The sequence below is a fragment of the Phragmites australis genome, chromosome 23, assembly GCF_958298935.1.
Source record: "Phragmites australis chromosome 23, lpPhrAust1.1, whole genome shotgun sequence".
In the NCBI taxonomy this organism is placed as follows: domain Eukaryota; kingdom Viridiplantae; phylum Streptophyta; class Magnoliopsida; order Poales; family Poaceae; genus Phragmites; species Phragmites australis.
In genome coordinates this window covers 15,522,837-15,549,870 of record NC_084943.1, presented here as the reverse complement: position 1 = coordinate 15,549,870, position 27,034 = coordinate 15,522,837, and the positions used below count along the sequence as shown (strand labels likewise).

Below are 27,034 nucleotides of genomic sequence, written 5' to 3'. Positions count from 1 at the left end.
CATGGTCTTCTTGATGGCACTTAAAGCATATCACGGTGAACCCCTCCGCAAGCTTCTTCACCATGGTAATATGGTTATCTTGAGGAGGTTGGACATAGTTCTTGCCTTCTAATCTTGCTAAGTCCTTCTTGTGATTCTCCACTTCTTGCTTGAGCTCATCATTCTCTTGTGCAATGAGTTCATTAAATGGTTCTACAAAAATATTCTCAATGTATGTCTCATTGCAAAGGGGTGAGCTAGATAAACCAATAAAATCATCACAAGAAGAGAAAGTATCTACCTTAGATTTGAAATTAAAGAGAGAGGTAGATTGCTTCAAAAGGGTCTTAGTTTGAGATTCAATGCACTTAAATTTAGCTTTAAGCTCTACATGCTCCTTGTTTAGCAAATTGAATTTGCTCAATAATTGTTCGTAATTAGAAATAAAGATAGCATGAATGTAATTAAGTGCATTAAATTTCTTAAGTTCTTTTATTGTTTCTTAAGAGCCCTTTGTTTCTCATTTATCAAATGAAGAAGTTCTTATTGAGGGGGGAATCTTCATCAAATTCATCATTACTTATATCGCTATCCATACCTTTGGTCATAAGGTACTTGTGAGATAACTTGCGCGATGATGACTTGAATGATGACAACCTTGAGGAAGAGCTTCTCTTGGAGGGGAGGATGGTGAGGCTTTCATCACTTGAACTCGATTCTTCATCGTCGTTCACTCATCTTTCTATACTTATTAATGCTTTGCTTCTTCCTCTTATCTCCCTCTTGCTCTTGGTATTCTTCTTTTTCTTGATATGATCAGTTGTTTTGTCCAAGTCTTTTAAGGAGATTGGATGATCAATCTTAGCATTGATCCTCTTGACGTTCTTCTCTACTTGTAACATGAGCTTGGCTATCTTGTGATCAATTTCTTCATTGCTTAATGTACTTTGATCATCCTCTTCATAGATCTCTTTATCTTGATCACTATCATCTTCGCTTGAGCTTGACTCTTGCTCTTGTCTCCTCATCCTTGCCTTCATGTGTTGGCATTGAGCTTGCTTAATTGTGATAGCAAGGTTCTTGGTGTCGGATGAGGTAAAAGCTTCAACTCCCATGTTCATGGTCATCTCATGAGCGATGATCTTGCATAGAACTTGGCTAGGAGTCATCTTACTCATGTCATGGTTGTCGTAGATGATAGAGACAGATAGCTTTTATTTTGAAAGAAGAGCTTAAAGTATTTTTCTCACCACTTAAGCATCTTCAATTTGCGTTAAACCTAGCTTATTGATCTCATTGATAAAAATATTCAAGCATGAGTACATATCATAAGCACTTTCATAGGGTATTTGTTTGATGTCATTGAGCTTAGTAACAAACACATGATATTTCTTATTGTGCACATTCTTTATACCTTTATGTATTTCAATAAAACTATTCCAAATATCATGTGCATTGATGAGAGAATAAACACGATTAAATGCATCAATAGTTAAAGATGACAAAAGGATACTCTTTGCTAATGCATTTAATTGCTTCTCTTTGTTGGTGACACGTGATCTCATCTCTTCTTCAATGACTCTCCAAACATCTAAACATTTAGCTTGCAAATAATAAGTCATAAAAATTTTCCATCGGAGGAAATTAGTGCCGTCGAAATGTAGAGCGCTATGGGTATCAATCCCAACCCTTGATGTCACAACTCTAGGATGTTAAGCTTATCAAGAGCATGAGGCTTTGATATCAATTGTGAGGAATAGGGACATCCTAAGATGGAGAATGAATTAGGATACCTAGAAACTAATGACCTCAAAAACTTTACAAGATAAACCTATTTCAATTTCTATCTAAATATGCTCTAGGTTTATCTAGTGTGTTTACTCTACCACTCAAGAGGATTGCAACCTCCTCTAGCAAAGTAAATTGCAAGTATGTAAATGCGGAAATGTAAATAAGATAGAGAGACAAATTTGGAACATAGGATTTTTATTCCATTGTATCGGTGGCACAAGAGCCATCCCTAGTCCACGTCGGAGCTCCACAAAGCATATGCTCCCGGTCGCCAAATCTCTTCCGGCCACAGCTTTTGAGCTACCAAGTCACCAAGACAAGGTCTTAAGCACGATGAGCCACCAAGCCACCAAGACAAGGTCTCACCACTAATCTCTGTTTCGGTCACTTGTGCGTCGTCTTCACTTCGGAGCTTTAGTTACAAAGACAAGGGTCTCCGCATCCCTAGTCAATCTTCTTGCTTCCACTCCACACCAAGTCGGAGGGTAACCAAGTTACCGACAAGTCACAAAGACTCCAAGGCACCGGTGTACCTCTCGGTACACGGTTGGATCACTCCTTGATCCAGTCTCTAGGTTGCAGCATCTAGCAACATTTCTCTCTAGGCCTAATAGTACTAATCACTTCTAATTGTGTGCTAAATTGCCTTAGATAAACACTTTAAGCATTTTGGTGGCTTGGATATCTTCTCAAATGTATATGGAATTCTCTGAACTTCAGCACCTTTGAATGGCCTAGTGCGTGGGTATTTATAGCCTCAAATTGTCCAACTAGTTGTTGCCCCAACGGCTCAGAAAAACTGTGAACACCAGATGATACAGTGATAACAGTAGTACAAGCATCAAATCATCCGATGAGTACATCAGAAGAAACTAGCCATTGAAATCCACTCAAACTCATCTGTTAATACCGGATTATCCTGTGATGACTCACTGAACAATAGGCAAATGCACTAGATTATCCTATATGCATATGTTTATTTTAGAGCTCTCTAGAAATAATAGTCTAGTGTGTTCATTTTATGAACACTGGATTATCCGGTGAGGCAAAAGATCCCGCTTCAAACTTTCTGTGAACACCGGACTGTTTTTCATTGTTCTTACCAGATTATCCACTGTAGCACCTGACTAATTTTGATGTGTGCATCGGATATTCTAGTCAGGCAAATTTCAGTAATACAGCGTTATGTATTTTGGGCATAACTTTTCGCTCTAAACTTCGATTTTGATGATCTTAGGCTATATGAAAAGCTTGTGAAGAGCTCTACAAGATTATATAGAAATCCATCCTATTTGAGCACATCAAAATTCATAGAACAAGTCTAATTCATTCATCTCTTTATTCTGACTTTAGTGACTTCTTTTTTATTGTATTCACGAGATCTACTAAAGTATATACTTGACAAACATGTTAGTTTTATTGACTATATTATCATTAATCATCAAAATCATGTACATACCATAAAGATGTTCCACTACAATCTTTCTAAGGGCATGTTCACTACACCGTCACTGATGAGCTATTATCAGTGATGGGTTATGATCCTGTTCCAACCCAAGGCTACATAAGTAACAGGTCATAGAACGATCTGTCACTAAATCATGTCTTCTTTATCTGTTCTTCATATAGTGATAGCTAGCTCTTCATTAGATTTTGAAACAAAACTCATATTTACAAACGTGAAATTCCTGAATTCGCAGTGCCTTGGATAGAACAAACTCGATAATTCCTCCCAACAAAAAATGAACAAACTCCGTAATTACATCTCATTTGGCGGGCATGTGGCTACACCCGTGCTAACACTTATAAGATTGCCAAACAAACATCAGCCCATTGTTTATTCAGAAGGTCAACACTTCTTTTTCGAGAACGCGATGTGCACGTATTTCATGAATTAAGTAAAAAAGTAAGAATTACACGACCATCAGGCCCGAAGCCTACTAACGAGCACAAAAGCTAATGTCTCCCTATTGCATTTAGCTACCTAAAACTATCACCAGCTACCAGGCAAGGAATGGTTATCTGCGACCACAGCTCTTCTTCTGCAATTACATGTTGTGTTAATGTCGATGGCATCAAATCCGACCTATCGAACACTCGGTTGTTCCATTCATTCAAGATGGACCAAGCAACCAAAATGATGGAGTCGTCAAACTGCTTCATGTGCTCTTTCGCGAGTGAGACTTCCTGCTTTGCGCTCACCACTCTGGCAGTGGCTCCTCTTGAATTGTACAAGGTCAACACTCAACAGCCACTCCAATTTCTTGAAGATTGCCAGGATGTTTGGTTTTCTGCCCATGAAAACGTTACCAAATTTTAGCATGCCCATACAATTTGGCCACCATTTGGTTACTAGCACTCTCAAAATCATCCTGCAGTAGAAAGGTGGTATCATCTGCATACTTGAGCATAGCCAAACCATCTTCTACTAAATCTGGAATTAGACCTTTAAATAATCCATTTCATTTTGCCCTCTATAATAAAATTGACAAAGCATCAGCTACCAGATAAAAAAAACAAAGGAGCGAGTGGGCCTCCTTTCTCAGACCTTTAAAGTTTTGAAGCATGGACTAACACAATCATTCACTTAAATTCCTACCTTCATTATCCAGTCACACCACATATCACAAAAATCTTTTAATTTCCGAATTTGGTGTACATAGAAAATGTAAAGAATTAATGTTTTAGCTACCATTCAACATTACCTAAAAAAGGAACTCCTCAAGGTTATTTGGACTTTTGAGCAGTTTTATTAAGCGCAATGTAGATAAGCCGGTAGACAAGTTACACAAGTTTGTGTGGAGCGATAAACTCTTAGTAGGGATGGAAACGAAAAGGTAATTCTCGGTATTCCAATGATCGTTTTTGAACTTCTCCAACCTAGCAACCAGAAATGATATATCGCAAAAACAAAAACAGAAATGAGAAAACTCTGTGGAAAAGATAGCGGAAATGATTTAGGAGATTTCTAATCGTTTTTGAGTTTTTTTCGCTTTTGGCCAGGAATTACCAACGGGAATTCCCATTTCTCCTTCTCGTGGTCCATCTCAACTTAGGCATGGCCCATGGCCCAACAGGAAACAAGTCTACCAGGCTCCCACCCTCACAGCCTAGCCTCCCATTGTCTATTCGTCCAGTCGCCCGTGGTAGGCTGACGATCAACCCCAGGTAATCGACCAGTCTAAACCCTAGATGGGCTAGAGAGCCGTCACCACTAGAGCGCCTCCCTCTGCGCCTCAACCGACAGCCAGATCCCACCTCTCAGATCCATCACCTCGAGCCCTCGAGCCCCTTCCTCCTCCACCCTCCCCTCCCTAACACAATGCGACACCGCCTCATCCGACCATCCCCACACGATACGAAGCCGCGCATGTGACGTGACTTTTGGACCCCAAAGCTACCTAAGTTCAGGGGCGATTCTGACCTTGATGAGTTCGTCCGGTCCTACGCCCTAGCCATAGAAGCTAACGAGGGCGGACTGGCCACCATGGCTAAATGCTTTCCTCTCGCCTTGGAAGGGGTGCCCATACGCTAGTTCTAGGCATTGGACCATGGCGCTATTCACGCCTGGTTCCAACTCCGAGACCTATTCCGCAGCAACTTTCAGGGCACCTTCATTGAGCCAGTAACCTCTGGAAGCCTATTCACTATCAGACAGGAGCTGGACAAAATACTCCGGGATTACTTCCAAAGGTTCTCCCAGACCAAGGCCCATATTACAGGCATATCGGACTCTTCGGTCATCGATGTCGCGACCCAGGGCCTGGCCGAAGGCCCCCTGTACGATCGGTTGAACCGACGTCCCGTACGCATGGTGGAAGTCCTCATGAGCAAATTCAAGGAATATGCACGTAGAGGAGAAAAAACTCCGCCGTAGTCGCTCACGAGCTACCGAGACTTCCCGTATCAACCCCGAGAAGTCACCCTCGAAGGTAGGACCATCACACACCCCCTCTCCCCCCGCAAAGAGGGGCTCCGAGGAGGCTCATACCTTTGGGCCCCAAAGGGGGCGGCAACGGCAACGCCGAAACATCAACAATATCAGCCCCAGCTCAGAGGTTGGCTGCGACTTGACCTTGTAGGTTGGCAACAAGTCTTCTCCATCGACTACTATGCAATTTTATTGGAAGAGTTCGACTTGGTGCTCGGTGTCTAGTGGCTTGAGACACAGGGCCTCATACTTTGGGATTTCACCAATAGATGGTCTCGTTCCACCATGGCACTAGCAAGGTGACCTGGGAGGGTCTGGGTGTGCATGCTACGGCACCCAGGGCGCTCTCATACTCCCTCAACTTGATGGATGAATTGTTGGATGAATTCTCACTGGTCTTCGCCACACCAATGGGGTTACCACCACAGCGTTCTATCAGCCACCATATCCACTTGCTGCCAGGGATGACACTGGTGGTAGTTTAGCTATACCGTTACCTGCAACTACTCAAGGATGAGCTTGAATAGCAGTGTGGCGAGATGGAACCGTAGGGTCTCATCCGGCTTAGTCACTCTCCATTCTCATCGCATGTACTGTTGGTCAAGAAACGAGATGGTACCTGGTTCTTTTGCATCAACTACCGTGCCCTCAATGACAAGACTATCAAGGACAAGTTTCCCATTGTGATGGTGGATGAACTTCCTTATGAACTCCATGGCACCAAGTTCTTCGCTAAGCTTGACCTCGTTCCGGGTACCACTAGGTGCTCATACATCCGCCTGACATTAAGAAGACGGCATTCCAGATGCATGAGGGCCTCTTTGAGTTCATGGTCATGCCATTTAATTTGATGAATGCACCCGCCACTTTCCAGGCCCTTATGAACGATGTGCTTCTCCCATTGTTATGCTGCTTTGTCCTTGTGTTTTCTACGATATTTTGATCTATAGTGGCTCCGGGTTTGAACATTTGCAACACGTCCGTGCAGTGCTGTGGCTTTTACACCAACATCAACTCTTTGTCAAGTGGTCAAAGTGTCTCTTTGGAGAGACCTCCATCGGCTACCTCGGTCACATCATCTCCGAGCACGTCATCGCAATGGACACCCAGAAAATCAAGGTAGTCATGGACTTGCCTGTTCCCCATACCGTGCATGCCCTTCGGGGATTTTTGGGACTCACAAGCTACTATCGCAGTTCATTCGTGGGTTCTGCAGGGTCGTAGAACTGCTCATGAAGCTACTCAAGAAGGAAGTATTTTGCTGGACCGAGAAGGTGACCAAGGCCTTCACAACACTCCAGTCCTCGAACATCCTGACTTTGACAAGGAGTTCATCATCGAGTGCAACACCTCAGGCTCAGGCATAGGCAGGGTGCTTCATCAAGGTGGTGCCCCGGTGACCTTCTTCAGCCGTGTCATTGCACCTTGTCACGCCAAGCTAGCTGCGTATGAGCTAGAGATGATCGGCTTGGTCCATGCAATTCGGCACTAGAGGTCATACGTTTTGGATCAGCCCTTCGTTTTCCGCATCAACCACTATAGCCTCAAGTTCTTGCACAACGAGCATCTCTTGGCGATCCCATAACACCATTGGGTGAGTAAACTCCTCAGCTTCAACTTTTGCGTTGAATACATCTGGGCAAGCAGAACGTGGTGGCCAATGCCCTCTCCTGCCACGACACTGATGTGGTCATGCTCATGGCCTTGTCCACTCCGAGTTTCACCCTCTTCGATGACCTTCGGCAGGAGGTTGAGGGGGCCACTAACCTAGCCACCATGGAGCGTCTAGGAGGGGCTGGTGTTGTATGACCGAAAGGTCTACATTCTCCATCGTCATCTCTTCTCTCGACCATCATGGAGGCTACTCACTCGATCATCATGAGGGCATCCAGAAGACCCTCTCCTGGCTTAAGAAGGATTTCCATATTTTGCGCATGAAGCAAATTATCCAAGATTTCATCCACAATTGTTAGGTTTGCCAGCGGAACAAAGTGGATTTCATTGAAGAACTGCCCCCGAGTCAATCAGAAATCAGTCATTGTCACCATCGTCAACCATTTTTCCAAGTACACCCACTTTGTGCCCTTGGCGCACCCATACACTACCAACTCAATTGAACAAGTGTTCTTTGATGAGGTGGTTCGGCTCCACGGGTTTCCAAGCTCCATTGCCAGTGATCGCGATCTAGTTTTCACGAGCAACTTTTGGCAAGAACTCTTCCGCCTCGCTGGTGTCAAACTCTATTTGAGTTTTGTGTTTCATCCCCAATCCGATGGGTAGACTGAAGCTATGAACAAGATCATTGCCATGTACCTCTGTTGTCTCACAGGTGACCGGACAAGCCAATGCCTCCACGGGCTGTCTTAGGCCGAGTATTGTTACAACACTTCATTCCAGTCATCATTGAAGGAGGTGCCTTTCAAAGTCATCTATGGCCGCGACCCACCATCTCTGTAGCAGTACGATGGCACTGCACAGGTTACGGCTATCGACCAATTGCTAGCCAATCAAGACTTACTCTTACTTGATGTGCGAGAACATCTCCTACAGGCTCAACAATACTAAAAGCGGCAATATGACCTTCACCACTAGCTGATGGTTTTTCAGGAGGGACAAGGGTCTAGCTGTGCCTCCAACATTGTCAAGCGTCGTCCATTAACCTCAAGGCTCATCGGAAGCTTGCTCCACATTTCTATGGGCCTTAAAAAGTTCTAGCCCGGATTGGGGACGTTGCTTATTGGCTGCAATTATCGCCGCACGCACGGATTCATGACGTTTTTCACATCGGCCTCCTCAAGCCATTCTTCGATGCAACGCCTAGCAATTCCGCGCCATTACCAAACATGCAACATGGATCTGTCTGTCTATCTCCCTAGGCGGTAGTTACGCGGTTGACTAGCCTGTGGAGTAAAGGAGCTTCTCATGCAATGGCACAGCCAGCCGGACACTAAGACTTTGTGAGTTCCTATTGACGGCTTCAAATGCTAGTATCCCTCGTTTCAGCTCGAGGACGAGCTGATTTATGAGGGGGGGGGGGGGAGATGTCATGTGGGGCTGACAATACAGACGAAGAGCTACAACGCCGACCACTTAGAGGGAAGGATTCAGATTAAGATAGTTTTTCAGTAGGAGATAGAATTTAATTAGGAAAGAGATAGAATTATTTAAAGAATGTTAGATTTGGTTAGCTTAGGAAAGGAATAGGAGTCGATTTGGATTACGGCATGGACTCTCCATGCCGAGTTTGTAATGCCCTATTTATACTAGGCACAATTTGGAGTTAATCAATCACGAAAATACCAACAAACCCTTCCTCCCTCTTCTCTCCTCCTCCTACCTCCTGTTCTCATCTGGAAAGCAGCGCCCTTCCCCTACGCCAACTATCCACCAAGGCTCCCGACAGAAGGTTTAGGCCTAAGCTTCATTGCTACCAAGGCTATCCACCAAGTCTTCCACGGCTACGAGTTACAATCAGGTACATGCCGTGACACCTTCATTGCAAGAAGCACTTCTAAGCTCTAAATATAAAAAATGAAAAAAAAAATACAAAAGAAAAGCATACCTTTCGCAACTATACTTATTTGCACCCTCCATTATCTCCGGTTGAAAGAAGTGGGCAGGCATCACCAACAGAACTGCTCCTGGGCAAGTCAAGACTCATGTCTTGTATGATTCTCCCTTGCACACAAGGCACTTCACCTGACTGAGCAACGCCGTACCAAACATCTGCTTCATCATCATACAGAGCCCCTGCCCCCGACCCTCCTCCTCACCACAATTTCCATTGGAAGACATGAATAATGGTGATGAAGGATATTAAGCACACATAAATTAAATTATGACCCTGTATAAGATGCTCATCCGTTCCACATACAATGCAAAATCATTGAGAGAGAGAATGGCAGGAGTCAACAGAAAAACTCAACTGATCTATGAGGGGAGAGAGATGTCATATGGGGAAAGCCCCACGTGAAGGATGGCGATGGCACAAGCGCGAGCGAGGTGGGGTCGCGGTGGCAGGGCACTGCATGGGCGTAGGTTAAGCTTAGAGGGCAGTGGCAACAGTGTAGACATGAGCGAGCCGGAACGCATGCGACTACACACACAGGCACGAATGCAACTAGTATATACACCCAAATTAAAAATGCTAATCCTACCGCTACTCCTCATCCCTGCAATTGGAAGAGCACCGAGTATCACCAAAGCATGAAACTTATGGTCCTCAAAATAGCGTCTCTTAAGACAAAAAGAGAAGTTATGCATTTATGCTAAATTTGAATAATCAAACATGCATAATCATCGAAAAGTGGCTTAACAGAATTGAATAATCGCATATGCTCGTAATGGAAACAGGAGAAGATTATCACCATCTACAGAAGAGAAGCCTTACATGGGAGCTCGAATCCACGGGATCTTGGCCACCGGAGCACTTGCTAGCAGCAAACGCACCTCAACCTTCAAGTTCTCCTTGGATTAGCCCCCGCAAGCTCGCCGCCCCTCCTGCTTAGCTGCGACGTAACCTCCTCGTCCCACCTCCACTAAACTGGTCAATGGCCCCCTGTAGCAGGCTGGAGTCGCTGGAGCACATGCCCCCATCCTCGTTGGCAGTCTCGGAGAAGTCGCCGCCGTAGCACTCCTCAAGCAACCCCCACAACACGACGCTCTCCTCCTCCCCGTCCTCCGACTCATCAGAGTCGACCACCGAGAGGAGCATGGAGTGGCAGGTGAGCAGCCCCGAGTAGCGGGTCGTGGTGGTCCTCACCGTCGATAGGCACTTTGGGGAGAACAGGTCGATGCCGTCGCACGCCCTGCTGTGCATTGCGGGGGCTCCTTGGCGGCAGCGGTAGCGGCACCACCTGCCCCGCCGGGGGGGGGGGGGGGGGTTGGCACTCGGCCAACGGAGACCACGGCGGCGCAAGGGCGGGGCTTCCGTGCCCTGCTTGATCCAGCTGATCGCGCTAGTTGGGCAGTGTCTTGCCCGCAGCCACGCTCCGCTCGCGCCCCGTCGGAGACCGTGCGAGTCAGGTAGTTTTCTCCATTTTTTTGCTTTTTTTTAATGAACGGAGGTGCACGAGCCAATTCATACTTTAAACAGTAGATATATAGTAAAAATATATGCAGGGAACGCATATGAAACGAAAGCAGCTAAGTGAGAGAAGAAAACAAATAAAACATGACACAACCGTAGTATACATAAATTATGGATAAAAACCTTATGGCAATACAATTGAACTAATTTTACACACAAAAGAGCGTTAAGACAAAAAAAACTCATGCTCTGTTCTAACTTCCAAGTGATACAACTAGAAATTATAAAGTGATCTCTTGAGTAATACACTTTGAGCCTAAGCATATAGATTGCACTTGAACTGTTCTCCAAATGCAAACCGCTCTCTAATTCCTTCGGAATTTGGAACCCAACCATTTGGCTGGGTAGTTCTCCTCGGAAGCCCAATCTAAAAGCTTGACCAAATACTGCTTTATTTTAGTCAAGAGATCGCTTCATTTGGAGTACCCAAGATTTTACACATATCATGTAATAAAATCTCATATAATTGACATTAGGACATACGTTTGCTGAATTTTAGTGTTTTTTAGTGTCAGTACTTTGACATAGATTTTTACTTCCCTTGATCTGAGCTATTGCATTTTGATCGAATGTTAATTGCACACAACAACACTAGAGAAGAGAATCCGTGTGCCTAAGACCGAAGGCCAAGATACATTACCAACTCCAAAACGAACCTTTATTTTAGTGGCTTCTTCAATCACGGTTTGTTGAGGAAATGGAAGCTCGATATCAGGCTAAACACCATTTAATTCTCCCATGACAGTTTCATTGAAACCCAAGATTCGAACCCAAGCTTGCCACACACAGCTTCCTTTGAGACTCGTAGCCCTGCACCCTAGCATCAGTTACAGTGCAGCCTTTTTAGCCAGTCCTAGCCCTGCATCTTGCATCGCTTCAGCTGCAGCAGAAATGCAGAGCAGCATAAGAAAGGCTGTACCTTCTCGGAAAGGAGTGGGGGGGGGGGGGGGTTGGGGAGGACCAAGAAAGTGTCCAAGCTACCAAAACCGGGGAGCCGGTGGGGATCCGTCCATCCGGTTGAGTGTTGAGTCTCCCTCACGCCACTGCCCGTCTCCCACACTCGACTCCTCGCCTCCTCCTACTATAAATCGGAGCCGTCGTCTCCTTACTTCCTCCCCCCTCCTCCTCTACGCCCACACGCCACTGGAAGCTCGCCTCGATTAAGCAACAAGTAACCCACCAACTCGAGCCATCAACCGCCCGGGCGCTGCCAAGGCCGCGCCTTTGTTCGCGTGCGCGGCGACGGTAGTTGCCGCCAAGAACCTGCAAATAAAAATCAGTTCTTGATTTGACCTGGGCGCTGTCTGTGGTACGCATCCAATGGAGGTGAAGGAGCCTGTGAAACCGCGACTGCCGCCGGGGTTCCGGTTCCGGCCCACCGACGAGGAGCTGGTGATGCACTACCTCCGCCGCCGCTCGCTCGCCTCCCCGCTCCCCGCCGCCGTCGACATCCCCGACATCCGCATCCTCGCGCACGACCCCTCCGACCTCCTGCCCCCAGGTGAGCCCCTCGGCCACTCGCCGGCGCGGGGCGCGTCTTTGGATCTTGGATTGGAACTCCATTGGGGCTGATTTGGTTGCTCGATTGGCAGGGTGGAGCGAGCAGGAGCGGTACTTCTTCACGTGCAAGGAGGCCAAGTACGAGAAGGGCCGCCGCGCGAACCGGGCCACCGGCGCCGGGTACTGGAAGGCTACGGGCAAGGAGAAGCCCGTCGCCGTGGCGGTCCCGGCGCCGAGAGGCAGCCAGGCCGTGCTCGTGGGCATGAAGCGCTCGCTGGTGTTCTACCGGGGGAAGGCGCCCAGCGGCAGCAAGACGGATTGGGTCATGCACGAGTACCGCCTGGCCGGCGCCGGCCTCGCCCCGTGCCGCCGCGCGCCGGGTGACCACGCCGCCGCGGTGTCGCGCCCGGCGGAGGGCTGGGTGCTCTGCCGCGTGTTCAGGAAGAAGGGCTCCGCCTCTGCCAACGCGGCCGCCGCTGCGATCCCGGCCGATCGGAGCGACGCCGAGGGCGAGCGCGTCGCGGAGGACGCCCAGGGCGCCAGGTTCGTCGACTTCTTCGCTCGCGCGGACGCGGACGCGGCGCGGCGTCGGCGCGCATCCTCTCCCGTCGTGTCATCGAGCTGCCTGACGGACGCCTCGCACGAGCAGCACAGCCGGGAGCAGGAGACCACCAGCCGGGGCGCGTGAAGGCTCGGCTGAGCGTGAAGCTGGAGAGCAGAGCAACCAAAGCTTTGCAAGCCGCAGCAGCGAGCGAGCTGCTGAGGTGCCTAATTTGGTCGGTAGGAGTAATTAGCAACGCAAGCGAGGGAGCAAGGCTTTCAGTTCAGTCCGGTCCAGTTCGGTTGAGTCTTCAGTGTAGCCGCTGAAACTAATGTACCTGATCAATTCCATGTCCGTGCCTTCCAATTCCAATCCCCTTTGCAAATGTGACCATCTTCCCTGCACCGTTGGTGCATCCGATCAACCTCACCAGTTTCGATGATCGGTTGGTAAAATGGGTGTTTTGGCGCCAAGCCACCGCAGTGTTCACGCGCGACACCAGCTTCAACGCAACAGACAACAATAGGCAATACGATTTTGTCTGCACTACATACATAGTATATCGCCTGGACTTGTAATCGCACTTGAAGTGCCCCAGCCGGCAGGGCTGTGATTAACAATGGCGGGCGAGATGCCAATCGGGCGCGCGCTGATGACGAGAGAGACGGTTCGGAATGCCGGGCAAGGAACCGGGGGACGAATCCTGCGATCCTCGGTGGACGAACGAACGGCTGGGGGCTAGCTTGCGCGACTTGGAGACTGCCCCGCCGGGCTGGTTGCGTTTCGTGCCGGGATGGGGGAGGGGAGGGGAGGGGTGGTCAGACGTCATGGGCCCCTGCCCCGAGACCGGTCAAGAATATTTGGGGCAGATTGTGTGTTGACCTTTGGGAGGGAAGGAATCCACGTGTTGCACGAGACAGGGGTGGGGGGTGGCCCCCATATCTCCGAGCCTCCCTGATTGCCTGGCCTCATTTGATCGCCTCAAACTCAGACACGCACCAGCATAAAACTAAGGGTTGCGTGGGAATTAGGTACACGAGGCAAAATTGCGCTGAGTCCCCCAATGATCTAGTGGTATTCCGGTTTATGCGATCAGACCCTCCGGTTATTTGTTACTAGCATAATTAGAGCATACCAACCATTTTTTTTTCATTTTATTTTCTTCTTGATTCCTCCTCTTATTCCTATTTTTTTAATCTCTAATAGCTTCTCTTTGAAGAGATTTATAAAGGGAAAGGAGAGAGAACTCCGTTCTGAAAAAATATCATTAGAAATCCCTCGTAACTAGAATCGTGAAGGGAATTTATTGGAACGCTAAAAGGAATAAAAATCTCTTCGTGAATGGATTCTCGTCTGTAAAGAAAATCCTGCTCTTGTATCCCTTAACTCTAGGTTTTTATAAAAAAAAACTATATGTAGTTTTTCTATTACGTTTATAGAGAGGGAAAGTTTCTTATATGCAATTATAAGCCAGCTGTCACTAACCCATGAAATGACAATTCCCTCATCTTTTGTTGTACCTTTCCGGATGTGGAACCCATGTGTCAAGAAGACACCTTGTGATATGGTGCTGCTTGTCCCTCTTCTCCTCACACTCTTGTCTCTCTCCTATTGATCACATTTTCTCTTTCAGCACCGTCGTCCTCCAACCAGAGATCGGTTGCATGAAGCGAGACAACAACCAAATTTGGCATCCTTATCTCCTTCAACTTACATCGGTCGCATAGAACCGCGATGACAGGTGACCGCACGATTATCTCTTTCTTGCTCACAGCAGTTGTGCACCTCCCCTCCCCTCCCTTTTATCCTAGAGGATGGCACAAATCTTTGATAGAGGAGACAATGGCAATGCCTCTTGATACGGGGCAATACGATCTAGTCATGGAAGGATCACCATGTCCGCCTTTTACACGGACATGGTCGTGCCGGGAGAATGGTGAGAGAATTCTAACATTTTTTTTCAATGAACATATGTTATTAAGAAGTTAGAGTTACAACCATTATTACAATGCCAAGATGGCGAAAGACCATGTGGCTGAAGGAACTCCAATATATTTGAGGAGGTAATGAGTAGGCTCACTTGAACCCACCTGAATCCTCCTGTGGACAAATATGACAGGCAATGATTTTGCCCCCATAGAGGCACGTGGTATAGATGGGGATTCGGGGATAGTAGTGAGCAAAGAAGAGGCGTCCACTCGTAAGGTGTGTAGTTTAAATGATAAGGTTAAGTGAGATATGACTATTTATATTTTGTTAGATAGATGATCTAATTTTTTATTTGATAGTATTGATAGAGTGATATAATTTCTTATTTGGTTGGACGGATAGAATTTTGATGGGTTAGCCAATATTTTATGAGACATATTTATCATATATTTTGTTTTTTATTAAAATATAATCATGCGAGATCTTGTTTTGTTGATTTGATTACAATAAATATAATGGTCAAATCAGATCGCAAATTAGATAAACGGTTTATGAGATAAAATAATTTAAAACATGCTAAGAAAAAAATATATTTACTTTGACCAACCAAAATATATCATAAGTATGGATAAAGTTCATCTAGAATATAAATGGTTTCCTTCAATATTTTTTGGCGGATGGACTCATCCAACATTTGAGAGGAATATTCTCTCAAACTGGCCATTCCATTTAGGCGTCATCCAACCAAATACTTAAAAACTACATGATCATATTCTATCAAGGATATTCCATGAACCAAACACACACTAAGTGGATGCATGCTTGGCAACAAAATGCCATTTCTTAGAGGGAAAAAATTGATGGATTTCACCAGGACAATGGCCACTAGCTTTTTTTAAAACCCCAATACAATACATAGATACACACTCATATAATAACATACACGCACTTACATAACATCTATTGAAAATTAAAGATGGAGAACTTAAAAATTGATAAAATTACCATAAGTACACAGTGAGTAGGAACTACAACCACTCCTATTAACCACTCAAATCAACGCTTTGTTCTCTAATGGCCACTAGCTTAGTTGGACATGGACGCCAGCGACATGTACAAAATCGTTCTTGAAAACTAATGGCATTTCGATGATAGAGAATCACTAGGTAGCACTACTAAAAAATATAGCTTTGGCAACATATTCTTGTAACACATTAAAAAATGTATTACAAAAGAATATTACAGTAACACATCAAACATGTTACAAAGGTAGGTTGTAACACATGCATCGTGAGATTCAAAAAAGTATTGCAATGAAAGAGGTACAGGAACACATAGAAAAGGTGTTACAAAATGAAGCGCTATAGGAACACATAATATGCAGGAAAGCTATAGAAAATGTGTTAAAAAAAAGGGTTATAGGAACACATAATATGCAGGAAAGCTATATAAAAAGGTGTTACAAAAGAAGCGCTATAGAAATACATAATATGCAGGAAAACTATAGAAAATGTGTTAAAAAAGAAGCGCTATAGGAACACATAACATGTAGAAAAACTGTATAAAAGGTGTTAAAAAAGAATCGCTATAGAAACACATAATATGCAAGAAAGCTATGTGAAAAAATAGAAAAAACTATTAATGATAAGACATAATAGTGTAGCGGTAGTACACTTTGCTTGCTAGGGAGGTATTCTGGATCGATTCTCACAAGTTACTTTTTTCCCCTCAAAAAAGCATGCTACGTGAAAATGTGTTACTAGTGCATATAGTAACATATATCATATGTGTTACTATAGTTTAGTTGTAACACATTTTATTATATATAGAAATAATTATATGTGCGACAATAGACTCTACTGTAGTAACATAGGCAATAAGAATATATATCAAATATGTTACTACAAAACTTTGTAATATATTTATTGATATATAATAACACATATATGTGTTACTACATCCCTATCCTGACGTAGTGTAGCAAAGTTTTGAATGTTTTTCGGTAGTATACAAATTTTTTTCCCTATATTATCAACAGGTTTGTTTCGACTTATGACTACATTTTTTTTGTCAAGTAGGCAGCTAGTTAAAAAAGATTTTACGAATCCATTATGACCGTGATTTTCAGGTCATGTTTTCTACCAAAAGGAGTCTTTTTATATATAAATTTTCCACACAGTTACTGCTACAAAATAGACTGTCACTGTCAGTTTTAGAACTAATAGTGAATTAGCGACAGTGATAATCATAAATTATCACTACTAGCTCCAGAATCAATAATGATAGTAATTATCACATTCGTTCAAGACATAAAATAGCAGTGATAACCCAACTATCACTGTTGATTCATACCTTAAATCGGCAGTGCTAATCCAACCATATATACAAAATTACTCTACTAAGAACCCTTCAGTATGGGGATCTATCTCTAGTTTGATCTCAAACTTGACACAGGTAATTCATACTAAATGTTCCTGGTAGAGTATTTTAAATCTAAATAAATGGTGAAAATACAATTTGAAATCGTAGTGATAATAAAAAATCTAAATAAATAACGAAAACATAATTTGACTATCCGGTGAGATCAATTCTTCAATGAGTGCAAACTTCTCTATTTGTCAAAAATACTCCGGTGAGTTCATGTCCTACCGAACTATTCGTTGAGACTATCAGTCTCTAGACATAATGCTTCAGTGAGTGCAAATTTCTCTGCACTGGACTATCCGGTAAGGCAAATCTTCCTGGGACTTTTCTAATTCAATCAAACATTGTCCTGGCTACGATAATTTCTTGATGTATTACATCTATAAGACCTACTAATATATATTCTTGACAAATATATTAGTCCCAATGACTATATTGTCATTAATCACTAAAAATCACAATCATAGTTTAATAGGACTATTTTCGCTATATCGGTCTATAGCTAGAACCGACAGTGACAGTGACTATCATTATCGATTCTTAATAATTAATGTTAGATCTATCGATTCAGCTTATAAACCGGTAGTGATACTTTATCACTACCGGTTATTACTGAACGGGCAGTAAAAAGAGGTCAGGAATGACTTTTTCTATAATAATGAGTGAAAATTACTGTATTGAATAAAATCGAATAACCAAGGGCAGGAACTGAAATCAAGAAAGTCAACCCTCTCAAGGGCTTGATCGCACACACAAATGATCTTTCAGTCTTGTAATAATGCGATTATGCCTTTCTCAAACTCTCATGCCTCAACCAGTTTTAGATAACTTGATCTCCAAGGATTTGAGCCCTTCCTTTCCTCTTTGACAAATCGACACCCTTGCAATTACAACACACAAAATTATCTGCCTTGGTGCGGCAAAGCATGCTATTCGGACTCGTTTTCTTTCTTCTTCTGAATAAAATATGTGCAAAACTTTTATTTCATGTTTTCGAGAAGAGGACGTTGGAATTGATCTCGGCATTCTAACGCACCGTAATAGAACGAGATCAAGATAAGGGGAGTCCAACTCCACGTTTGCACTCTGATCAGGAGCCTAACTAACCCATGGTTACGATCCTATCTTGTGCTGCACTATATAAACCAAAGGGTGAGGAGTCCAGCGCCAGTGCGATTGCAATTCTCACGCCAAGCCTAATCTCCCCTCACATCTACCAATATATCTCATCCTAGGAAGACGCAGGGAACAAGGTTTGAAGGTCGTCGCCACATCAGGATCGTGTTTGTCAAGTTCTTCCTCATACCAGCCACATCTACATCATGCCGACACCACACTGATGGAAAACAACGACTCATCCATATTAACATCACCTCATCAATCACTCGTGACATCAACCGGCTTGAGTCAGTACAACTGTTATTATGTGTGTGTTCAATGTGTAAAATTGGATTAATAGGAACTAAGGATCAATTAAGTTTAACAGAGGCAGGGTAATTTCTCCGCAATGCCTAGCTTGTATCCGAATTTAAAGCCTCTGTGTGTCTTTTGGTGGAGTGTGTATCGCTCACTTGACCGTGTCGTTTGCTTTGTGTGTACGCGCTGGTTGGTGTTTTAGCATCGAGCTAGTTGTGTTAGTGTGTGCTGCGGAGTGGGTCTGTTTGTAAAGTTTCCGAGCTGGGTGTAACGGTTGTATCGTTTTCTCTTTTTCCTATTTTCTCCTTAACAGCTTTCGTGCCGGTTTGTAAAAAAGGTCGTCGTTTCTCGGTTAAACTGCCGTGCATCGCAGGTAATCGCCAGGACATCTCCCTGTCAGAGCGATTATTGGCTGGGCGGCCATAAACATAAGCTACGTACCGTGCGTCATCTAAAGAATCAACAGGGGGACCCTGCTGAGAAAACAAAACAAAAAAAGCTGAAAGAGAATCGTAGCATAGCATCCGGCCGTTGATTAGTTCCCGGTGGTCAAAGGAGAAAGCAACGGAAAAATAAAATAGAAAAAAGCAAGGAACTAACTATGCCATGCGGACATGTCAAGCGTCAGGTCCAAAAACACAGGTCACAGATGCATGCATGGGAAGAAGGTGCTGCAGAGCTATGGATACCATCCTGATCGTTCCAGCCAGGTCAAGGTGCACTCCCAACTCTGACAGTTTTGTTTTTTTTTTCTGTTTTTGTTTTTAGGGAAACCCTGACAGGGTTATGCAGTTTCTTTCTACCGATCCCCAAGCTTTGGGCCGTCCGTCAACAGAAACACAACAGAGGCCTGGCTATTCTCCAAATGTATCGACGTGTACGTCATGCAAAGCTTCATGCGGAAACAAGCTGCCTGCGATTTGTCAAGGCGCCGTGACACACGCAACGTCGAAAAGGCGGGTGATCGATGGTAACTTGCGTTGGCAGAACGTTGACGAGCAAATGACAAAGCGAGTGAGAGGAAAAGGGAGTAAAATTTGTACTACTGAAGGCGCTATTGCTGTTCAATTTTACATTCCTTTTACTCTGACCATTTATTCACGTTGCTCGGACCAGGCCTCTAGACCCGTGTTTAGGCGATGGAACAAACCGGTGCTAGTCCATGATCAGTTGTAGGACGCTCATGCATGTTTTGTGGGGGTAACGGTCACGGTTCGAACCCCACTAACTAACGTCAAGAAGATTAAGATCGATTGTCTATAATCGATCGTGCCAGCTATTTGAGCCTTAACGGTAGCTGTATAGCCAACAATAAACTCGTGTTTTCCGGTCCCTAAAGAATTGGAATCTGATTATATATACTAATAACGAGATCGATATATGGCTGACATATAGGTAATCAGGACTGTTCATTTGTATTGAAATTTATGTCAAAAAATAGATAAAAATTTATAAAATAAATAAAAGAATAAATTAATAAATAAATATTAAGTGAAAAAGATAAATGTACGAGATCTTGCCGAGTTACTTTGCCTCTTTTTCTCTCTTGTTTGGCCGGGCACCTACTCTAGTACGTACTTTTTTCTTGCCCTATGAGTTAGCAAAATTTACACACGGGAATCTTTTGAGGGAACTACCTCGTGAATCACACATTCCAAATAGAGCTAAGCCAGCAGAACACCACTAAATCCAGACACAACCAGGCTCTCGCTCAACCGTGCAAATTAGACCGATCGACACCGCCGACGCACGCAGCAGGGCACCAAAAGATTAAGGTCGCGAAAGCTACGGTTACGTGCAGCGCATGGCAAGCGGCCGTGGCCGCACAAATACATGCACGGCAGCAGCCGACCAGGTCGGCCGGTTGCTTGCGGCCCTGGGCAGCTGATGCTACCATGGTCGCCGTCACCGGAAGCCATCGATGGCGACGAGTGAATGGATGAATGAACAAACCATGGCTGGCTGGCCAGCCGGCCGGGGCCTCCTGGGGGTTGCTTGGAGGGCCAGCGCACGTCACTGCCGGTGCAGCACGCAACCGGAGGGGGAGGGGGATTTTGATCCCATCGGGTGGACCGTTTCAGAGTTTCAACGAAAGCGAACCTGTCTCCCGTGGCGAGCTTAAGATTTTAAACTTAAGTGTATATATTATATTATATATAGCTAATTTTTTGATAACTATAAATATTCAGTACCGACTACCAAACAATTCACATTATATATAGCTAAAATCATAATTTTTATTGCATTGAGTATCGACTACATAACCATTCATATTCAGATAATCAGATTATTCTTGAAACTAGCAAAGATTTAAACCAATCACCAATGCTGCATCAAAGTATCAGACATTCAGATTTCAGACTCAGAAACTAACAATGTAACAAAGAATCACAAGATACGTGATTGTGAGCCCAAAAAAAATGAGAAGAGATCGTGAGCATGTATGCGTTGCTTTGAGCCTTTGACACAGATCAATCACAAGATACATCATGACCTGAAACACTCAATGGCATGCTGCATCTAGCAGAGACATTGGGGGCTTCCTTTAGGAAGTAGTCGAGCTCCTTCTAGCACTACGCAGAAACCAAGTTGGAATCAAAACCTTAGAGCTGTTCAGCACAAGACAAAACAGAACAGAGGGGAGATGAAACTGTTAACTGTGGTCAAGCAAAAATCATGCCTACTGGAGCCGTGGCAACTTAAACAATCTCTTGCAAAGGCAGTGCCATCGCGATACTACTGCTCCCAACTTTAACAAGAACAAGATAGGGCAAGAGAAACACGCAAACTGAACCAGTGAGCTGCAGAGGAAATCTAGCTGTGGTGACCCTGACACTACCGATATCAGTAACAAAACAAGGATACACGAAACCAGGAGCGATCAAGCAATCCATCGTGCATATGAGAAGTGTGGATAATCCAATACTTCCACGGCTACCATATGATAACCATTTTGTTAAAATTGCAAATTTATGGGCAAATCGGATATCTTTTATCCTCCCTTGCTGTTACAAACCCCGTGTCTTCAGTGGACAATGCAGCAACACTTGCCCGTCATGTTGAGTATTGGAGAGTTGGAAACTCTCTGGCCCCATCTCCGTCGAGGTCCTAGAGGACGAGCCAAAACCGTTACGCCCCACCGGTGCCTTGCTTGCACTACCCGTCCCCGGTGCCGCGCTCATGTTGGTACTGTGGAGGCCCTCGCGCCGCCGAGCCCCACCTTGACCTTGCATGCGTAGGCGGACGCGCTTGACATGCCGCGCCCCGCCTCAGCCTCGCATGCACCAGCGGCCGCGCTCCACCACTGCGATTCATTTTGAGTCTTGACTCCTTCCTACGCGCGACTGTAGGTCTAGCCGTTGAGTGGTGGAGACTAGAGAGTGGACACAGTATATGACTTTACCACTAGCTAGGCCGCTGGGGCGCCGGGCGTGGGCTTGGCCTTTTGATTTGGGTTGTTGGAGTGTTGGGCTTGTCGGCTCGGTGTGAGGGGCGAGCGGCTATGGGCCGACTGCTGGAGCCTAGAGCTTGGGCCAACTACATATAAAAAAAAATTGCATAAAATTCTAGGTGTACATTTGTACACCCATCACCCTTAATGAGCTCGCTCCTACTGTCTCCTCTCCCCCGTTCCTGTTTTGACCCTCTTAGTTAGCTGGGTGTGCTCCTTGATTTTTTAAATAATATTATTTAAATGAAAAATTACAAAAATATTTGCCAAATTCAATAAATTGTAGATCTAGGTACCTATTGGCACTCGGAGTGCCGACATCCCATGTAGCAAGTGGGTTGAGGATATGTCAGCACATGTGGTATGCTGAGAGGACCTGTCGACACATCGTATGCCGACAGGTCCCTGAGATCCTAGGAACTGGCCTATCGACATCTTCGTGCTGGACGATAGGCCTATTGGCAGCTGGAGTGTTGACAGGTCTATTGGCAGCTGGAGTGCTGACAGGCCTATAGGCAATTAGCATGTTGACTGTCGACAACTTTATTATTATTATTATTAATTTAGAAAGCAGCAAATAGAGATACATTGATTAAAAAAACAATATTTGAATGTAAAATTTCAGTGGAATTATCGGACAAGAATAGTTGAATTCAACATTTTTATTCACGTAAACAACAAACACAATGGCATGTATGGTACACTTTCATACTAACCTAGTCATATACCGATTCTAAACCTACCACACCTTAGGGAATGCAAACATGTCAATTACTACGCTACTCTACTGAGTGCATCAAGGGTACTTTCCCTTTCCTTGCAACATCTGGTATGATTCACGTGCCTGATGTGCTTTCTCGCGCTTCCTCTCCCTCTCCACCTCATGGCCTCCTCCTTTTGATGGGTCTACTGCTCTCTTAGCTTCCGCTGCTCCTCCTTTCGATGTCCTCTTGGTAGGATGAGAGCTCTAATAATTTCCAGATCATATTTTCAGACACATTAGTAAAAAAATTGTACGTGTTTGTAGGACTTCGGCGATGATGACAACTGCCACTACATGAGATGGGTCGATCATCTGTTAAACATAACATCCAAGATTACATCCATCACATCTGAGACCGTATCTTCAACTTGCAGTGGGAGGTTTATAATATTCCAACTCCTCCTGAGGAGGACTAGATGGTCATACGCCTCGATGATCTTACTGTATGTCTCAATCCCTGGTGCCCCTGCCCGTGACACAAAAAGTCTGCTCCTCTTCCTCCTCCTCCACCACCAGCACAATATGGTGATGGTGGCTACTGGGAGTCAGGATCATTCGTGTAGTTTATTCTAAGTCAGTACGACTAGAACAATTGTACCCTGATGTGTCGCCTTAGCCTTATGCTATAATTTCTTTTGCCATGTTATTCCAATTGCAATAGTATATATGGATTGAACTACTTCGTAGTAGTACAAGGGTTTGAACTCATAGCAATTTTATTAGCAAAGTTGGAAGTCTACAATTACAATTGCTCCTACTACATGGATCGGGGTTCCCTCCCCCCTTCTTTCATGTGCTGCTTCGTGCTTTGCTACTTCTTGGTGATGCAGGAGAGCTTCACGCCTTTGTAGTAGTTCCTCACATCTTTGAAGTTCTGCTTCCTACCTCCTTAAATGTCCTCTTGGATACAATGTTCGTCTTCCCACCTTTGAAGATTCTTTACCTATCGCTTGTGTTCCTGTTCTTGCTGTTGACATTCTCGTTGGCGCTCCTGAAGTGCCTCCTAGCGTTGGCGTGCTTTCTCTATCCTGATCTCGTACTCACATTTGATTTCAGCCTCTCTGATATATCACCTATTGTAAGGTGGCCCCACCATGTTGATCCATTCCTTGAAGCGATAAGGCTGTGGATGATAAATGTGACGTTAGGAGTGTTGTTCGTAATGTTGAGTTGGGATGTGCGAACAAAGTAAAAAATAGGAACATACCCTAAAATCATCATCAAGGTCCGGAAACATGAAGAACCGCCTACCCAAAGTCTCAACATCAAAAAACGTCAATATCCGAGCTCGGTTACCACACTTACATAACTGACGTTCATGCCAATGTGGCACTCCCATGGGGTGGTTCATCCATGAATCCATGATTATGTCCTCCTCTTCTCACTCTTCTCCTTTCTTAAGTTCATGACCCTGCTATGCTCACTGGAAAGCTAAACAATCTAATGGGGCGAGTCCCCCGACTAGTGGCTCGTCCTTTAATATAGGGGGACCTATCGACACTTGGCTTGTCGGTAGACAGGAAGGACCACACACAACATCGCTTTTTAGACAGAAATGATTGCACAATGATACACTTTTTGTAAGCCACGAACGATAGCACACCACAGGAAATAAAACCAAAACCATAATCATCGTACAACTGATAACATGAACATGACATAAGCATCGCAAAAATTGTCATAGAAGTAATATCATGAACTAGAGGAGTCAAGCGGTGTCGCGGTCATGGGCGTGCTTGTTGGGCACGCCTAAAGCCTTCCAGTAGGCCTTGGCTCAATGACAGATGTGGTCTGTGGAGTACGTGAGGGGGTCGCACGGGTGCCGAGGTCGACCAACATCCACAAGGGTGGCAAGGTTCTCCTGAGAGGGTTGCTTCGATAGAGGTACCCCCGCCATCTGAGATGGGCCCTGGATGTCCAGTGCTAGCTCCATCCAATCTTCAGGTAAGCTACCGGAGGATTCGGACGGTGTGGCATAGTAGCCTGGCGAGGCCGTAGCATGTGACCCACCTACCATGCCATTTCAAAGGTCATGTAACATTAAATCATGCAAATGTAATGTACAATTATGAGGGATGTATTGGAATGAGACGTCCCTAATACCGACATCCCCGTGGCCTAACCTGGAGTGGGCATGAAGTGCAGGAGAGGTTGCAAACCAGACAATGATGGTGCGGTGGTAAAATCGGATGTCCCAGCCTCAGTGCATGGTGGAGACCTCCTCTATGCACTAGGCTCCACGTCTGACAACCTCTGGCATGAAGTGTGTCGAACTGCCTCCATGCAATGATGTTTGAGGCGACAAAGAGCGCTGATAAGCTCGAACCTATCAACGCAGGGCGGGGTCACCTAGAAATAAGAAGCAAACTCGAAGAGCTCAGTGCCCTCCTCCCTTGCGGATGTCTATCTGCAATGCACAAAACCACACATTGAATATACGAATGCAAGTAAGTAAAGTACAACAATTAAAATGTACCATCACGTGGTAAGCCGCTGGAGGCTCCATAGAAAACATGTCCATGATATCTGGCTCATGATGCGGTGGAGTGGTAGGCACTTGGAAGCACCTAACCCGTGTCACCTCGTGGAACCAATGCAAGTAAGCATCATAGTTGTATGGGTTGAATGGTCCGCTTGGGATGTGGACGTTTGCAGCTGCACTCTCCCACTGCTCGATCCATGACAACATTTTTGTTGTCCACATTGGATCATATGCAATCCCCTGACCCTTCCTAGAGATCCTGCAAGAAAAACATTGTTATGAGTAAAGTACTAAAAACATCATGAATAATATATGTTTTAGACTAAATACTTACATGTGAGTACCATCCGTGGAACACCATGAATAAGAAGTGTTGCAAGTACCCGAACTATCTGAACATGTGTTCTGGGTAGTAAGTCTCAAACGTCGCCTCATCAACCAAAACGTCTGGTCCTGGTAGCACAACACGAAGATGCTAGCTGGCGCATGGCTCATGATTGTGTTTGCATCGTAGGGTGTCCACCGCACCTAATCCAGGAGGAATTTGTCGAATGTAGCCACAAACGCCATGTACGAACCACGTGATGTCCCCATCACCCACTTCGGCTGCAACAAAAAAGGGTCAACCACTTATTAAAAAAGTAAGTACATGCAATAAAACAAATTGCATTAGGGTGTATTGCCTACATCGCACTTGCACCAAAGCGAACCCATCACATAACCATCTACTGGTTTTGCAACTCCAAACTTGTCTACAAAGTACAACGAGGGCTCATACAGATCATATGGGCAAAGCTGTCATTGTCTAATGTCAAAACGCTCGCACAACCAAAGGTTGAGGAACAACGGGAAACTAGCGATCGAACCCATCGAACTCGTCCGGGCGCACTCGTGCAACAATGCACTGTAGGTCAAAGCAAGAATTGCCGAGCCCTAACTGTATTAAGGGATCTCGTCAAGGGGGGATCCACTATCTGCTGTGCGAACTAGATCAACTGCTTGTCGATGTTTTCACGGTGTGTGCTAGTAAACAATACCCACCCAAAGAGCCATAGCAAGTACACCTTAAGGTGTCATGTGACTCTCTAGTCCTCAGAGTTAGGTGACAAGTGGTGGGCCTGGAACTGCTTTAGCCAGCCCTTTGTTGGGCCGTGCTGTGAGGTGAAGATAGCCTAAGCTGGCTCCTCACCCTCAGGGAGGACACCTTTTAAGTGGTGGAGCATCTCCACACTCCATCCAACATGCACCTTTAGGGGATACACAGCAGCCCCAGCTATGGGCAAGCTAAGGAGCATGTGAGATGTCATGTAAGGTAGGTGTCATCTCACCTATGGGCAGGTGGACTGAGTGGGTCTCCGGTTTCCAATGGTCTTGTAAGCAGCTACCGATCAAGCGGAATCCGAGGGGACTGTTGCCTAGTCGGGGCGAGCAGTCATGCCAAAGGCAATAGATCTGAGGCCCTCGATGAACCTATCACAAATACATAAGAAGAGTCAAATATATAGATTTAAACGATGACAAATATAATGGACAGCCATATTACCTTGGGTCCAACATGGGTCAAGCCGCCAGTTGTGGTTCGGAGTTCGTAGTCTCAAAGGTGAGTGAAGGTCAGGACACTCCAAGCGTGATTGATGCTACACATGGATCATTGGGTTGATCAGCTCCATACCTGCAAATTTTTTTTGAAAAATTATACTATTGTTTGGGACATAATGAGTAATATAGCATTAAAATG

General features: G+C 45.0%; 1 protein-coding gene, 1 long non-coding RNA gene and 1 other non-coding gene across 4 annotated transcripts; 1 reads left to right on the top strand and 2 right to left on the bottom strand.

The window, feature by feature from the left end:
- Positions 1 to 3,626: 3,626 nt before the first annotated feature.
- Positions 3,627 to 11,884, bottom strand: LOC133906153 (uncharacterized). Of its 2 annotated transcripts, XR_009907738.1 has the most exons (4): positions 11,752 to 11,884; positions 10,092 to 11,670; positions 9,264 to 9,725; positions 3,627 to 4,061 (listed from the first exon to the last, which is right to left on the bottom strand). It is a non-coding gene; the product is annotated as an uncharacterized LOC133906153 (long non-coding RNA). The 2 variants fall into 2 exon arrangements; XR_009907737.1 differs by having other exon boundaries at positions 9,264 to 11,670.
- A 4-nt stretch (positions 11,885 to 11,888) lies between these two features.
- On the top strand, positions 11,889 to 13,216 carry LOC133906152 (NAC domain-containing protein 83-like). The gene is made up of 2 exons (XM_062347950.1): positions 11,889 to 12,291; positions 12,383 to 13,216. Exons 1-2 carry the CDS (start codon positions 12,111 to 12,113, stop codon positions 12,976 to 12,978), a joined length of 777 nt encoding a protein of 258 aa, XP_062203934.1. The 5' UTR covers positions 11,889 to 12,110; the 3' UTR covers positions 12,979 to 13,216.
- Positions 13,217 to 21,050: 7,834 nt separating this feature from the next.
- On the bottom strand, positions 21,051 to 21,181 carry LOC133906852 (small nucleolar RNA snoR134). Its single transcript, XR_009907860.1, has one exon. It is a non-coding gene; the product is annotated as a small nucleolar RNA snoR134 (small nucleolar RNA).
- Between the last annotated feature and the right edge of the window lie 5,853 nt (positions 21,182 to 27,034).

Excerpts from the sequence above, each read along its gene's own strand:
- LOC133906152 (XM_062347950.1), top strand. The coding sequence starts at position 12,111 with ATGGAGGTGAAGGAGCCTGTGAAACCGCGACTGCCGCCGGGGTTCCGG. Across the intron at positions 12,292-12,382 it reads CTCCGACCTCCTGCCCCCAG|GGTGGAGCGAGCAGGAGCGG; the intron begins GTGAGCCCCTCG and ends CTCGATTGGCAG.